General features: G+C 48.1%; 1 protein-coding gene across 1 annotated transcript in view; it reads right to left on the reverse strand.

The window, feature by feature from the left end:
• The window catches only part of LOC106584266 (fibroblast growth factor 10), a 33,899-nt gene extending 25,174 nt beyond the window's left edge, over positions 1-8,725 (reverse strand). Inside the window, exon 1 of the mRNA XM_014169314.2 lies at positions 7,680-8,725. Coding sequence (XP_014024789.1) covers positions 7,680-8,037 — 358 coding nt within the window. The 5' untranslated portion in view covers positions 8,038-8,725. The remainder of the gene's footprint in view (positions 1-7,679) is intronic.
• Between the last annotated feature and the right edge of the window lie 8,775 nt (positions 8,726-17,500).

Consider the following 17,500-nt stretch of genomic DNA (forward strand, 5'->3'; position numbering starts at 1 on the left):
TGGTTTCATCAGACCTGAGAATCTTGTGACCATTGGGTTCTTGGTCATTGTCAACTGTGGGACCTTATAAAGACAGGTGTGTGCCTTTCCAAATGATGTCCAATCAATTGAATTTACCACAGGTGGACTCCAATCAAGTTGTAGAAACATCTCAAGGATGATCATTGGAAACAGGTGTCACGTCCTGACCAGTAAAAGGGGTTGTTTGTTATTGTAATGTGGTCAGGGCGTGACAGAGGGTGTTTGTTTTGTGTGTTTCGGTGTATGTTCTATATTTTCTATTTCTATGTGTTTATCTGGGTTTTCTATTTCTATGTTGGGATTTTGGAACGACCTCCAATTACAGGCAGCTGGTTGTCATTGCCTCTAATTGGAGGCCATAGTTAAGTGGGTTAATTTTCTCTTGTGTTTGTGGGTGGTTGTTTCCCTGTATAGTCTGAGCACCTTACGGGACTGTTTTTCGTCGTTTGTTTTGTGTAAGTGTATTTTGATTTTCCTTCTAATAAAAAGAAGATGTTCACTATATCTGCTGCAGTTTGGTCCGCTCCCTACAACGGCGCTTATGACAGAACCACCCACAAAAGTAGGACCAAGCAGCAGAGGAAGGAGCAGCAGGAAAGTTATTTGGAGTCGTGGACATGGGAGGTGGTATTAGATGGGAAAGGACCATGGCACCAGGCTGGGGAGTACAAGCGCCCAAAGGAGGAGCTGGAGGCAGCAAAGGCTGAGCGACGGAGGTACGAGGCACTATATCCTCCATTTCAGGAGGTGAGGAGGCAGCCCCCCCAAAAATGGGGGGGGGGGGCACACGAGGAGTTGGAGTAAGTCAGGCAATAGGCCTGAACCAACTCCTCGTGCTTATTATGGGGAGCGTTTGGCGGTGAGAGCTCCGTGCTATGCGGAAGTGCGCACAGTCTCGCCCATCCGCACGCACAGTCCGGTACCAGCGATACCAGCCCCCCGCAAGTGCCGTGCTAGAGTGGGCATCCAGCCAGGGAGAAATATCCCTGCTCAATACATCTGGCCACCAGTGCGTCTCCTAGGCCCAGGCTACCCTGCGCCTGCTCTACGCACGGCAGCCATCATGCCTCAGCACAGCCCAGTTCGCCCTGTGCCAGCACTCCGCCCGTGCCGGGCTACAGTAACAATCCAGCCAGGACGGGTTGTGGAGGCTGTGCGCTCCAGACCTCCAGTGCGTAGTTAAGGCCCTGTGTATCCAGTTCCTGCTCCTCGCACTAGCCCTGTGGTGCGTGTTACTGTTCTGGCTACTCCAAAGCCAGCCCCATGCACCAGGCCTTTAGTGCGCCTACCCAGTCCAGTACGTCCAGTTCCTGCTCCTCGCACTAGCCCTGTGGTGCGTGTCACTAGTCTGGCGCCTCCAAAGCCAGCCCCACGCATCAGGCCTTCAGTGCGCAGTTTCCCGTCCAGAGCTTCTGACGACAGTTCCCCGTCCAGAGCTTCCGATGACAGTTCCCCGTCCAGAGCTTCCGGCGACAGTTCCCCGTCCAGAGCTTCCGGCGACAGTTCCCCGTCCAGAGCTTCCGGCGACAGTTCCCCGTCCAGAGCTTCCGGCGACAGTTCCCCGTCCAGAGCTTCCGGCGACAGTTCCCCGTCCAGAGCTTCCGGCGACAGTGCCCCGTCCAGAGCTTCCGGCGACAGTGCCCCGTCCAGAGCTTCCGGCGACAGTGCCCCATATAGAGCTTCCGGCGACAGTTCCCCGTCCAGTGCAGAGACGGCCCACAGTCCGGAGCCGGCAGAGACGGCCCACAGTCCGGAGCCGGCAGAGACGGCCCACAGTCCGGAGCCTGCAGAGACGGCCCACAGTCCGGAGCCTGCAGAGACGGCGCAGAGACGGCCCACAGTCCGGAGCCTGCAGAGACGGCCCACAGTCCGGAGCCTGCAGAGACGGCCCACAGTCCGGAGCCTGCAGAGACGGCCCACAGTCCGGAGCCTGCAGAGACGGCCCACAGTCCGGAGCCTGCAGAGACGGCCCACAGTCAGGAGCCTGCAGAGACGCTCCTCATCCCTGAGTCTCCAGAGACGCTCCTCATCCCTGAGTCTCCAGAGACGCTCCTCAGCCCGAGGTCTCCAGCGACGCGCCTCAGCCCGACGTCTCCAGCGACGCGCCTCAGCCCGGGGTCTCCAGCGACGCACCTTAGCCCAGAGCCTTTAGCAGTCGTCTACAGCCATGAGCCTTCAAGAGGGGTGGGCAGGTTAGGATGGGGACTAAAGCCGGGGCCTGAGCCACCTCCGTAGTTGGAGGATTGGGGAGGGGGGGTGTAATGTGGTCAAGGCGTGGCAGAGGGTGTTTATTTTGTGTGTTTCGGGTTTTTGGTGTATGTTCTATATTTTCTATTTCTATGTGTTTATCTGGGTTTTCTATTTCTATGTTGGGGTTTTGGAACGACCTCCAATTAGAGACAGCTGGTTGTCGTTGCCTCTAATTGGAGGCCATATTTAAGTGGGTTAATTTTCTCTTGTGTTTGTGGGTGGTTGTTTCCCTGTATAGCCTTACGGGACTGTTTTTCGTCATTTGTTTTGTGTAAGTGTATTTTTGGTTTTGCTTCTAATAAAAAGAAGATGTTCACTATATCTGCTGCAGTTTGGTCCGCTCCCTACAACGACGCTTATTTTTTTATTTTATTTTATTTATTTATTTTATTTCACCTTTATTTAACCAGGTAGGCAAGTTGAGAACAAGTTCTCATAGACAATTGCGACCTGGCAACAGAATGCACCTGAGCTCAATTTTGAGTCTCATAGCAAAAGGTCTGAATACTTAAGTAAATAAGGTATTCCTGTTTTTTATGTTTAATACATTTGCTAACATTTCTGAAAACCTGTTTTTGCTTTGTCATTATGGGGTATTGTGTGTAGATTGATGAGTAAAAAATGTAATTTAATACATTTTCGAATAAGGCTGCAACATAACAAAATGTGGAAAAAGATTCTCTGAATGCACTGTGTGTATATATATATATATATATATATATATATATATATATATATATATAAAATGGCACAGATGAAGAAAGATAAAACAGCAAATTGGCAAATAGTGAAGCGGGCATCTTTTAATGTAAGTGACTTCTCTGATTATACTTGTCGCAGGGCCTTATTTCCTCAGGTTGAACGCGGTGTCAATGCCTGGAGGTCGCTCAACGGTTCGATGCCTTTAGCCACACCCTTCATTTCAACAGTGGGTCCTTTTCAAGTGAGATGTGAAAATGGCTCATACATTGGCATACTTGCCAACTATATTTCATAGGGAACTGACCTGAGAAAAAAGGAAAAAGTAAGAAAACAAGGTTGGCCAGCCTTAGTCCGAGGGATATCAAACATTGTGTTGGGATTTTATTGGTCCTTAACAGCGTTCTCCCTATTCAGTGATTGGCTGCTGTGGTTTATCGTGTGGAAGATGGTCCAGCCTCGACAGCTGTTGTGCTCTGCTTAATTAGTAAGATTTGACCGATGACCTGGGACAGGATATGATGAGTAATGACTTTTAGAGCTTTTGTAAACACTTTGATTTGTTTGGCCCTTCGATCATTGTACCTCTAGCATTTGCTAAAAAGAAAAACATGTTGAACCCCAATCAGTCAAAAATAAATCTCTCTCCTTTTATTATTATTTCAACACGCAACTTTAGTGCCTTGGTGACATGGTAGTTTGTAATCATATGAAGGCCTACTTTGCCAGTGAGGTTTTTGCAAGCTTTCCACCATTGGCTCGGTTTGGCAGGCACTTTATCATGGCTGATGGGTATCTAGATCATTTGTTTTATAAATACTGTGCTGTGGCCTGTGGGGATTAGGTCTGGCTGTGACAATAACAAGTTTCAGGAATTGATACATGACCTGTGTGCTCAAAAGCATCAGGACAGAACATGATGCTACTGTATCAGACAGAACTGCACCTTTGAAATTATAAAAAAAAAAAAATGCAATTGATATCTGGCCCACAAATCATGTCCAGACCAGTACAAGTGTTACATTTCAATATATACCACAGATCATTCAGTCATTCAGTGTAATATTCCACTGCGGGACTTCAAGAACGTCACTGTAGAGGGTCGGTATCATATTGTATCTCGACATAAATATGTGAACACAAATCACAGCATCTATCCTGGTATAATACACAGTTGAATTATTGGAAATTATATCCCAACCATTTTGATTTTGGAGTATCACTCCCTTGCTCACCCTTTGCACTCAGACTGTGCTCCCTGCTCTCTTTAACCCCACTTTCTCTGTCTCTCTCTCTCTAAACTGAGAAAGATGTGCCTTTCCTTCCACTAATGCCTAATCAGAACCAGACGTAACATTACCTTACCTTCAGCTCTCTCTCTCTCTCTCTCTCTCTCTCTCTCTCTCTCTCTCTCTCTCGCTCTCTCGCTCTCTCTCGCCCAGCCTCTTCCTTCAGCTGTTCCATACTCTGGTCCACTGGGATTGATACAATATTTTCCAACCTCAATTAGCAGAGGGCCCGTTGACTAATTCCAACTGTTTTTACACCTGAGAGGTTGGGAGCAGGGGCTGGAAAAACTGAGTGAGGCGAGGGTGTAGCAGGGCAGTCGGGGCAATGTAGCCGTGTTGACAGACCACAACACTGAGAACAAGGAGGGTCCTCGCACTGGACAGCATTCAGGGCTCTGCTGAGCTGTGCTTCCCCATTCACACCAGCAACATTAAAACATGTGGGAAGGAGCAAGGGGTCTGCTGCGGGTGTGTGTGTGTGTGTGTGTGTGTGTGTGTGTGTGTGTGTGTGTGTGTGTGTGTGTGTGTGTGTGTGTGTGTGTGTGTGTGTGTGTGTGTGTGTGTGTGTGTGAGTGTGTGTGTGTGTGTGTACATGTTTAGCTATTCTTCTTCAAGAATACTAAACAAACAAACATAGTGTTAAGGTTAGGTTTTTGGGTTACGGTTAGGGTTAAGATTAGGGTTAGGGTAAGAGTACGGGTTAGGGTTAGGTTTAAAGTTAGGGAAAATAGGATTTTGAATGGGACTGAATTGTGTCCCCACAAGGTTAGCTGTACAAGATTGTGTGTGTGTGTGTGAGTGTTTTTGTGTGTGCGTGTGCGTGTGCTCATGTGTGATGTGTTCACAGAATTTGGTTACATTACATCTATGTTTGGATAATAAAGTAGTTGCTGTTTCTTTATGTTTTATTAGACACTTGAGACATTTTTGTCAACCCAACACAAACATCTACTGTGCCAGCCAATCCACTTAAAACTCAACACAAACATCTACTGTGCCAGCCAAGCCACTTAAAACTCAACACAAACATCTACTGTGCCAGCCAAGCCACTTAAAACTCAACACAAACATCTACTGTGCCAGCCAAGCCACTTAAAACTCAACACAAACATCTACTGTGCCAGCCAAGTCACTTAAAACTCAACACAAACATCTACTGTACCAGCCAAGCCACTTAAAACTCAACACAAACATCTACTGTGCCAGCCAAGCCACTTAAAACTCAACACAAACATCTACTGTGCCAGCCAAGCCACTTAAATCTCAACACAAACATCTACTGTGCCAGCCAAGTCGGTTAAAACTCAACACAAACATCTACTGTGCCAGCCAAGCCACTTAAAACTCAACACAAACATATACTGTGCCAGCCAAGCCACTTAAAACTCAACACAAACGTCTACTGTGCCAGCCAAGCCACTTAAAACTCAACACAAACATCTACTGTGCCAGCCAAGCCACTTAAAGATATGTGTAGTCTATTTCACTGAGACAGTCGTACTGAGGCTGCAGTCTTGTATCTGTGTCAGTGGAAGCTCATTAAAAATGCAGAGCTTCCGCCCAGTCGTCCCTCTCTAATCTAAAGCATAGTGACCATATCAATATCAAGGAATTCTCTAGGTGCAATGACCTGTGGTAACACAGAACCCAAACTGGACCTCAGAATAGACCAGGCCATATCGTCTCATTGTGAGGTATGACCACATCACGACCATAAGGTCCATTTCACTCATTTCAAGGCCGAATGACCACTGGTTTGGCAGGGTGCAGCTTTAGGGGTGCAGGCAGGTACACACCCTCACTGTGCTGTAGTGTTCATAGAGAACCGTTCTTTCCAGGGCAGGAAATGAGAGGATGGTGGTTAAAGAGTATGAGAGCATTGCATTTGGGGGCTGCACATTTTCATGGGGAACCACTCTGTACAACTGACTAAGCACTTCTGACAAGACCACGGAAAGACACAAATCTCCCAATCCAGATGCATCACTTTTGCTGTTTTCCAGCATGAAAAAGCTTCATGTAGCTGCAGTCCTCTTAAGAACTTCCATTGCGATGCAAATTCCTGATTTCCGCTCCTGCTCCAATCTGATTTTAAAGTGTCAAAAATAAGTACGACCTGAGAGAGTAACGTTTTATGATTATGTCTGACATCTAAACTACCTACATGAAAATTAGAATCCCCATTTGAGGGAAAACAAACACCAGCACAATTTTGAATTGTGATAATTCAAGTCAATGTGAATGGATGTCGTGTGTGTGTGTGAGGTATAAAACTGTCTGCCAGACGAGAAGTCTAGTAGCCCCGGCAGGTTAACAAATGTCACCGACTGTTAAAAAGCTGTACACAGTGGCAGACTGACTGGGCAGTCCTTGCTGGTAGCATGGAAAAACCCTGATTCAGCCACTTGTGTAAAAAGGCATTAACGACTAAATACATAAATATAACCGTTAAAGGCATAAACCTCTCAAGGCTGTCCAGTGGCCACTGGGAGGCCAGTTCATGACCAGAGACAACTCGTCTGTCCTGGTCAACAGTCTGAAAGACACTATTGATGGAGATTGTGGAGTGAGTGACACCTATGCCCAGTGCACTGCCCTCCTCTCAAGTGTCCTTATTACTAACATCAGATACAGTGCATTCTAATCTGGGGAATCTTAACATACTGAGATGAGATAATAGCAGCTGTTGAAAGAGCTGATCTGTTCAAGGCATTTTTTGGAAAATCATTGATTGATAGGTGTGTGTGTAAGAAGACTTTACACTTTGCATGGGTATGTAGAAATTGTCTGAGTGTCTACCGTACATTATACAGTGCTGGCGAGCCCAATGCACCTGCTGTACGTGGAAATGAAGCCAGCTCTCTGGTCTAGTCTGAAGTTTTCACACACACGTGATCTTTGTTAGCGGTTGATTCTGGGTCTGTACTTAACAGTTTATATCACAGAGGCTCCAAATTATCCTGACAATTCCACTAACGAGCGCTCAACAAAATCGGTGAGAAAACTGTGAGAAATAGAAAATTGCTGCCCCTTGAACCAGAGGACTTTCAACACAGTTTTGACAAGTTAATCCCCTGTGATATTGAAGCTTTTTACCCAAGCCCAGTTTGCATGACCAACTGATGCTTTATGTCTTTCTTCAAGTCTGCCTTGCTGTAAACACAGTGCCGGGTTTCCCATGAGGTGTGTTAATCCACACTGGGTATTCCCAGTTTACCTAGCAACGCCTCCTGCTCCAAACACAACATAAATAGGAGTGACAGGCTGATATAAACCAGTGAAACCCCTATGAACCACTATAAAAGTAGCAAGATAAGAGAGTTCACACCACCATAAAATATAATATAGTGTCACAGGCATCCCGCCACTCCTCCATCACATAGGAGAGATAGAGAGGGGAGATAGTGCCAGCTTACTCACTTTCAGCGTAGTTTTTCCGTCTGGTGCCGTCCACCTTGCCCGTTTTGTCGATACAGAGAAAGAACTTGTTGGCGGAGTAGAGCCGCCTTAGTCGGACATCGCCCTCTAGGTGATTGTAACTGCGTGTGTGCCGCTCCAGTGTCCATGAGCAGTTAATGCCCCTCGCCAGTACTTGGAGGGGCTCATGCCCTACCCCAGGTGGGCAGCCCCCCAGAGCCGTGCCAGCCACCAGGAGCAGGGTGAGGCACAGCAGGCTGAGGGAGGCAGCGCTGGGCAGGGGCGGAAGCCCGGCGTGGGCAGTGCCAATGGCAGCGAGGTCAGGACCGAGTCCGGCGACGGGTGGCATCCATCTGCACATGGTGGGTCAGACTCCCAAGGTGCACCTTGCACAGGCAGTAGGCATGCTGGCTGGCTGGCTGGAGACCCAGGCTGTGTGGTCCAGTCGAGTGGTCTCTCTCTCTCTCTGAAGGTGGAAAGGGGTGGTGATCAAGCAGGCAGCAGACCCTGTCACTGAGGACCAGTCAGCAGAGCAGAGAGGAACCTGGGCTTCTAACCAGCCCTCTGTCACAGATTACTTTGTCTCTTTACTTGTCTGTCTGATGATAAACTCCTATTTCTCTCTCAGCCTCTATTTACTCACTCTGTCCCCTACTATGATTTATTTTGTAATTCCATTGCCAAAAGTCATCTGTTACTTTCTGTTGTTTTCCTTGTTCTGTTCCTCTTGGCTTGTGTCCTTCTTTCCAGCTGCAGAGTCAATCAGTGTCCTGTCCTGCGATGTGTGCACCTTGCGATGCTCCTCTCTCCAGCTGGACTGGAATACAGTGCTTATCTGGCTGAGAATGACTTGAGTGAGGGAGAGTGAGTGACTGTGTGTAAGTGTGTGTAAAAGTGCAATAGGGAGAGCGAGTCACAGAGAGAGTGTGTGTGTGTAGAGAGAGAGGAGAGAGAGAGAAACAGAGAGGGAGACAGAGGGAGAGAGTGTGTGTGTATGTCTGTGTATATGTGAGTGAGAGAGGCAGAGTGAGGGGAAGGTAGAGTGAGAGAGAGTGAGGGGAAGGGAGAGTGAGAGACTGTGTGTATGAGGAAGAGAGAAAGAGGCAACAGCTACTGAGTGAGAGAGGCAGTCAGTGAGTGAGAGAGGCAGTCGGTGAGTGAGAGAGGCAGTCGGTGAGTGAGAGAGGCAGTCGGTGAGTGAGAGAGGCAGTCGGTGAGTGAGAGAGGCAGTCGGTAAGTGAGAGAGGCAGTCAGTGAGAGAGGCAGTCAGTGAGCGAGAGAGGCAGTCAGTGAGTGTGTGTCTGGTCTGTCTGCCTCTATGAAGCAGTGAAGCAGTAAATAAATGTCTCCACTCTCTCCTGTGCAGTCCGTCCCTTCTCCTGTGTGGAGTGGGAGGCTTGGGCTTGTCCTGCATTTTATCCTGGGCAGGGCTTGCATCTGGGGAGTTGAAAGGAGAGGGGTGGGGCCACAATCATTGATAACTATTTGAAATAAACGAGGAGGCTTTGCACAATCTCTCTTTTATCATTTCTTAATGTAGCCTATATCTCTTAATAGTGGTTCCTAGAAAGCCATTAGCCGGCCACCTGTAGGTTTTTTTGCTCCATGGAAAGAGTCAACTGGAAAGTGTTAAGTCAAACTCCTTTGTTGTACCAGCACCTGAATAATTATCCTAGGTCAGCAGTGAGAAGGTAAATTGACATGGAAGGGGGCCTTTTGTGACACCTGTGACTGGACTGTTTGTAGACACATGGGACAGATTAAAGAGGGCTTTAGTTTGTCGGAAACAACGGCAGAGGAGTCTTCTGATCACCTGTGTTAATATTTCTTTGAGGTGGTTTCTGATGTTCACCTCTGATTTGTGAGACCAGGGTGGTAATGGTGAACACCTTTTTAACAACTTCACACTCTGTCTGTCTGTTGTCACAATCAGGCTGTAAATCAGGACTGAGTCATTGCGTTCAAATAAATTAATATGTCACCTTAGGGCCGGCTCTAGCCTTTTGGGGACCCTAAGCAAGATTTGGTTGTGGGGAGCCCCCACCTCACAGGCAAACAATTTTGGTTTTAAAGTTAATTTCCTGCAATTCTACACATTTTGCATTGGGGAGTAGAGAAAATATTATCTTGCAATTTTATAACACATTTCATGCAATTCTACTTCTTTTGCCATGGGACAGAGAGATACAAATTGCAGTTTAACAGCTTATTTCCTGCAATTCGACACATTTTGCCATTGGGTGGAAACAACATTCTGCAGATTTAAAGCTAATTTCCTGCAATTCTACACATTTTGCCATGACTTATGCCATTTTAATGATATCTGAGTGGGAGGCAGTCGGTGAGTGAGAGAGGCAGTCGGTGAGTGGGGGCCCCCTTGAGGTCAGAGCCCCTGGGTCCGTGCCCTGTGAGCACGTTGGTATACGGCCATGATTACTACAAGTTTAGATAGCTGGCTAGACTAACTTACCAATCTAAAAATAGTTAGCTGACATGGCTAATCGAGTGACTGTCAGTGACTGAAATAACAAGAGAAAAACTGTCAACAGTAAGTTGACTTCCTAAAAAAATATAAATATACCTGTATATACAGTCGTGGCCAAAGGTTTTGAGAATGACACAAATATTAATTTTCACAAAGTCCGCTGCCTCAGTTTGTATGATGGCAATTTGCATATACTCCAGAATGTTATGAAGAGTGATCAGATGAATTGCAAAGTCCCTCTTTGCCATGCAAATGAACTGAATCCCCCCCAAAAATGTCCACTGCTTTTCAGGCCTGCCACAAAAGGACCAGCTGACATCATGTCAGTGATTCTCTCGTTAACACAGGTGTGAGTGTTGATGAGGACAAGGCTGGAGATCACTCTGTCATGCTGATTGAGTTCGAATAACAGACTGGAAGCTTCAAAAGGAGGGTGGTGCTTGGAATCATTGTTCTTCCTCTGTCATCCATGGTGACCTGCAAGGAAACACATGCCGTCATCATTGCTTTGCACAAAAAGGGCTTCACAGGCAAGGATATTGCTGCCAGTAAGATTTCACCTAAATCAACCATTTATCGGGTCATCAAGAACTTCAAGGAGAGCGGTTTAATTGTTGTGAAGAAGGCTTCAGGGTGCCCAAGAAAGTCCAGCAAGCGCCAGGACCGTCTCCTAAAGTTGATTCAGCTGCGGGATCGGGGCACCACCAGTACAGAGCTTGCTCAGGAATGGCAGCAGGCAGGTGTGAGTGCATCTGCACGCACAGTGAGGCGAAGACTTTTGGAGGATGGCCTGGTGTCAAGAAGGGCAGCAAAGAAGCCACTTCTCTCCAGGAAAAACATCAGGGACAGACTGATATTCTGCAAAAGGTACAGGGATTGGACTTCTGAGGACTGGGGTAAAGTCATTTTCTCTGATGAATCCCCTTTCCGATTGTTTGGGGCATCTGGAAAAAAGCTTGTCCGGAGAATACAAGGTGAGCGCTACCATCAGTCCTGTGTCATGCCAACAGTAAAGCATCCTGAGACCATTCATGTGTGGGGTTGCTTCTCAGCCAAGGGAGTGGGCTCACTCACAATTTTGCCTAAGAACACAGCCATGATTAAAGAATGGTACCAACACATCCTCTGAGAGCAACTTCTCCCAACCATCCAGGAACAGTTTGGTGACGAACAATGCCTTTTCCAGCATGATGGAGGACCTTGCCATAAGGCAAAAGTGATAACTAAGTGGCTCAGGGAACAAAACATCAATATTTTGGGTCCATGACCAGGAAACTCCCCAGACCTTAATCCCATTGAGAACTTGTGGTCAATCCTCAAGAGGCGGGTGAACAAACAAAAACCCACAAATTCTGACAAACTCCAAGCATTTATTATGCAAGAATGGGCTGCCATCAGTCAGGATGTGGCCCAGAAGTAAATTGACAACATGCCAGGGCGGATTGCAGAGGTCTTGAAAAAGAAGGGTCAACACTGCAAATATTGACTCTTTGCATCAACTTCATGTAATTGTCAATAAAAGCCTTTGACACTTATAAAATGCTTGTAATTATACTTCAGTATTCCATAGTAACATCTGACAAAAATATCTAAAGACACTGAAGCAGCAAACTTTGTGAAAATGTATATTTGTGTCATTCTCAAAACTTTTGGCCATGACTGTACACTGAGTGTACACAACATTAGGAACTCTTTACATGACGGACTGACCAGGTGAATCCAGGTGAAAGCTATGATCCCTTACTGATGTCACCTGTTAAATCCACTTCAATCAGTGTAGCTGAAGGAGAGGACAGGGTCGGGGGCTCTAAGCTACTGCTTATACCTGGGGCCGGCACTGCTGATACCTAATGTATTCCATTCAATATTTGTCAAAACTGTCCATATTCTGTCCTGTCCTCACTCCTTCAGTGTATTCCTGATGGTATTTGAAGGGTGGCTCAAGTTCACTGCATGCTAATCATTCATAACGAAATGAGGACAAAACTGTAATGTGTTGACCTTTTTAACACAAAAGTAAAACCAACTGAAATATTCACTTTCATCTGATTCTACCAGCCGAGGGTGCTAGGAGAATCCGCAGTGAGAGCAGCCGCAGCACTCCACAGCACATGTTCTAAAGTGAGTCTATCCAGTTAGTGCAGCACTTACTTCCTTTTAAAAGGGTCCCGGTTTCAATGATGTGTACCGCCCCGGGGCGACCACGGTGTCCAGGGGTGGAAGTGTGTTTGTGGGGTGCGTGCACAGAGAGGACAACAGTGACTTCACACTCCTTCGCTTGTTAACTGCTCCCAGAAGCTTGACTGTCCCTCTATCCCCCCTCTCCCATCATAAAAGACCAGTCAGACAGAGGCCAGCTGCCCTCTCTCTCCCCCACAGCTCCCAACCCCCCTAAACCCTGGCAGCCATTCCTGTCTACCTGCTTGTTCTGGCCATTAGATACTGTGGAGTTCCTCCTCAAAACGTCTCTCTCTATTTATCTGCATGGGCCCCAGGAAAAGCGACATTTCACCCCCAATTAAACCACTCTGCAGTGTCTCTTGCCTTCCAGTAGGTTTATTCCTTCTTTCCTTCAAACTCTCCTTATTTCCACCCTGTGGAGTTCATTGGAGTGACTGTCTGTTTGTTGTTGCCTGCCTGTGCTGTTGCCAGGCTGGAGGAGCCTGGGCTGGGAGAGCACAGCACACATTGGGGATGTGTTTTTTGTTAGCATTGTATAAAACTGTTTCCCCATCTTCAAAAAAATGTAAACAGTTAGCAGGACAGCTGAGTGTTCGTAGACTTGCCTGTGTAATTGTTATAGGGTGCTCCAGCCTTCTCCATCAGCACTGTAATGGAAAACAATTTTCTTCAATGTCCTCTGAAGTGCTAGAAGACCTTCTATCACAGCTTGCTTTGCTTATGCCTGCTCAAAAATGTGTGTATCTAAATACAAATATGCAACTCTAATTGTAATCAGTGAAGCTTATACATCTACCTTCAGGTGTGGCTGGTAGACTTTGCATCATGCTGTGGGAGTGTAGGCCGACATAACTTTATATAAAACAAATGCTAAAATAACTGGGGTAAGGGGTTTTCTTTGGATTCTATTTGATTCTAATGCATCTTTAAGCTAATTTATATGATAACTCTTCTATTTCCACTTCATTCGTATGCCAGCTGCTTGGTCATCTCTATTTTCCCTTCATGGAGAGTGAACTCTTTCATGCGGCCTGCACCCCCAGGAAGCTCCACTTGCCCTTCCTCTCTGAAAATTACCCAGAATTAAAATCATACAATCATGCTATGTACTGTATAACTTCTTACTTAAAAGTTAGTCTGCCCCGGAGGTCAAGAACAAAGTTTATATCCGCATCTGAATGTCAGATGTGGCAGTAGATTGCTTTGTGGTGTCCTGGGTCCAAGCGAGACACACGCTCATGTATTGCTGTCTGTGGCTTGACTATAGACCGACAGTATCCTTAGCTATTGAAGTTGGATACATTATTGAATAGGTAGAATATGAATGACCCTAAATAGAGCTGTCTGGATATTTCCAGGAGGATATGGTGTTTGAAAGAATGTTGTATTGTTCAATTATTTTATCATATTTAACCAGAAACCTGTATATTTATCACTGTGCTTTATTCTCAGTTACCAGTGCAAGACATACTAGAATGACACATGCAGTATAGCATTAAATACAGTACGCCTACATGACATAATCCAAGTCCATTCAAGACTTTAGTCAATGTGATGATCATTAAGAACAAAGCACATTAATTCCCTATCCTAAAATACGAGGCAAACACTAAAGTCAGAGATCAGTAACAGGTGGGGGGCCCTCTGGTGTGACGCAGCTCTCTCTCCAAATGAGAAAGGGCTGGCTTTTTGGTAGTTTGAGCCCTCCCCTCTCTCCTTTCCCCTGCAGAAGGCTTTCAGTCAGCTCCCACGTTGCGTCTCGCGGCCAGGGTGCGCCCTGAGCAGAGAAAGCTCTTCAGCCCGGGCACCAGAGGATGTTCACAAGCAAAGGAACCTAATCTTTCCCAGCAGGGATCCAAGCGGCTCTGTAAGTGTATGAATGGAGATAATATTTCTGTAATGAGTCCTGTTTGTACCCTCAAAGTCTTCAAAAAGGCCTGAAACTCGACCTCCCTCTTAGCACTGACAATCCCTCAGTAATAGATCCTATTATTAATTGTTTGCTAACTCCACTGACTCACTCCCTGTTTCTGTACTCTTTCTCTCTCTCCCTCTCTCTCCCCCTCTCTCTCTCTCTGATCTCCTTTCAGTTGATCACCCCTGACCTCTTGCTTTTTAAGCATATGATCATTCTGCTCTTTTGTTTTTTATCCAAATATTAAAAGACAGATTTACATTCGTAGTATATAAGTCTCTTCACATTGCCCTAGTTAGCATCTTTTTGTAGGCCTACCAGATTTATGGAAATGTACGAAATTCACAAAAGGGAAATACTGTTCAAATACAATGCCATGCCAATACATTATTACAACTTCTGTGTTTATGCAATTAGTCTGTCGTCACTTGTCGACTTCCTGCCAGTTTGAACCAATGCAGGTGTTCTTGATATCTCTGTGCTGCACACCGTGGGTGACTGTGTAAACATCCGGGACTCATTCAGGAACTAACCAGACCACCACCATCCCTGTGCCCTGGCCTAGTCAGAGCACGGTTCATTTGCATATCCTGCTTCATGACTATTGTCTATTGTCGGTGGCCTGGTGATAAGTGGGGCACCTATCTGATGGACTTTACTGTTCTGAGAGATCCAGATGGCGGGAGCAGATCCCGAGCGATACCACAAACTGCGGCTTTTTTAAGGAAAAAAAAAAGAGACATGCCAGGTGTGATTAAGTAGCCATGATTTTGCACGTCAGTGATTCTGAAGCAGATAATCAGAACACTGATAAAGTGAGAGACAGAGATAGCAGTATATAGACATGGTTACTGTAAAGACCTCTGCTGGCTCAGCATTTTACAACCCCTCAGAGGGTTTGGACAAGAACCAAAAGGATGTTTTGAGTCTAGCATTAAATACAGTGATGGAAATAACTAAGCATCACAAAGGCAAACTGCTACAGTACATGTGGCTCTGTAGTCAGAGCCATTATTCCATTAAGTAGCACTTGTAAATACCAGCTGTAACAGGCGTCGTATAGAGGGGACCAAGGCGCAGCGTGTTGAGTGCTCATAATATTATTTTAATGAAAACTAACACTTATACAAAACAAACAAAACGACAGTCAACTGTTCTGTCAGGTTACGTGAACGAAACAGAAAACACAAAATACATACAAAACAAACCCCCCTGCCACGCCCTGACCATACTACTATGGCAAATGATCTCCCCTCCCCCCCGAAGGTGCAGACCCCGACTGCACCCAAACAAAAACCCAACAAAAACAACCCCAAACACAAAGGGAGGGAAGGAAGGGTGACAAACGTCTATGGCGGCTCATGCGCTACACCCAGACCCCTCCTCTGCCTCCGATCCTCCAGCAATGAAGGTGGCTCCGGATTAGGGCGTAACCCTCGTTCCGCCCGCAGATCCCTCCGCTTCTGTAACCCTGGCCTGTGGCTCATTATCGGGCTGTAGATCCTTACCGGAAGCTCTGTGCTGAAGACCACCGCTGGAGGATCTGGGCTGCAGGCCACCGCTGGAGGATCCGGGCTGCAGGCCGCCGCTGGAGGATCCGGGCTGCAGGCCGCCGCTGGAGGATCCGGGCTGCAGGCCGCCGCTGGAGGCTCCGGGCTGCAGGCTCCGGGCTGCAGGCCGCCGCTGGAGGCTCCGGTCTGGAGAGCATCGCTGGAGGCTCCGGACTGGAGAGCGTCGCTGGAGGCCAGGCCTGCAGACCGTCGCTGGAGGCCCCGGGCTGCAGAACGTAGCTGGAGGCCCCGGGCTGCAGACCGTAGCTGGAGGCCCCGGGCTGAGAGGCGTCGCTGGAGGCCCCGGGCTGAGGGGCGTCGCTGGAGGCCCCGGGCTGAGGGGCGTCGCTGGAGGCCCCGGGCTGAGGGGCGTCGCTGGAGGCCCCGGGCTGAGGGGCGTTGCTGGAGGCCCCGGGCTGAGGAGCGTCGCTGGAGGCTCCGGACTGGAGTGCGTCGCTGGAGGCTCCGGATTGGAGAGCGTCGCTGGAGGCTCCGGACTGGAGAGCGTCGCTGGAGGCTCCGGACTGGAGAGCGTCTCTGTAGGTTCCGGACTGGGGACCTTCGCTGGAGGCTCTGGGCCATGGGTTATCACTGGGGGCTTCGTGCCATGGATCATCCCTACAGGCTCCGTGCCATGGATCATCACTAGAGGTTCCGGGCCATCACTGGAGGCTTCGTGCCATGGATCATCCCTACAGGCTCCGGGCCATGGATCATCACTGGAGGCTTCGTGCCATGGATTAGCACTACAGGCTCCGGGCCATGGATCATCACTGGAGGCTTCGTGCCATGGATTATCACTGGAGGCTTCCTACGCGGAGCTGGAACCGGTCTCACCAGAATGGGGAGACGCACTTAGGACCGCGTGCTCAAAGCAGGCACCGTCCATACTGGGCTATGGAGGCGTACTGGAGGAAGAGTGCGAGAAGCAGGCACAGGACATACTGGGCTATGGTGGCGCACTGGAGGGAGAGTGCACGGAGCAGGCACAGGGCACACTGGGCCTTGGAGGCGCACTGGAGGGCTGGCACAACCCGTCCTGGCTCGATGTTGATTATAGCCCGGCAAGGGCGGAGCGCTGGTACAGGACTAACTGGGCCGTGCTGGTGAATGGGGGGTACCGTGCGTAGAGCAGGTGCAGGATAACCTGGGCCGAAGAGACGCACTGGAGACCAGATACGTTGAACCGGTGCACTTCTCCCTGGCTGCCGGCCACCGGGCTGTGAGTGCGCATGGGCGACACCGTGCGCACCACCGCATAACACGGTGCTTCTACCGTCACTCACACCCCACGGTAAGCACTGGGAGTTGGCTCAGGTCTTAACCTCGCCTTCGCCAATCTACCCGTGTGCCCCCCCCAAAAAAATGTTTTGCCGCTGCCTCTCGGCCTCTTCTTGCCTGCCTAGCCGTCCCTCCCAGTATCGTCGTTCCGCCTTCACTGCCTCTATCTCCCACTGCGGACGGCGATACTCCCCAGGGCTTGTCCAGGGTCCTGCCCCATCTAAGATCTCCTCCCAGGTCCACTCCTCTGAACCATAATGCTTTGTCCTGCTCTTCCTCCTCGAGAATGCACGCTGCTTGGTCCGTTGGTGGTGGGTAGTTCTGTAACAGGCGTCGTATAGAGGGGGGACCAAGGCGCAGCGTGTTGAGTGCTCATAATATTATTTTAATGAAAACGAACACTTATACAAAA

The sequence above is a fragment of the Salmo salar genome, chromosome ssa23 (assembly GCF_905237065.1).
Source record: "Salmo salar chromosome ssa23, Ssal_v3.1, whole genome shotgun sequence".
NCBI lineage: Eukaryota > Metazoa > Chordata > Actinopteri > Salmoniformes > Salmonidae > Salmo > Salmo salar.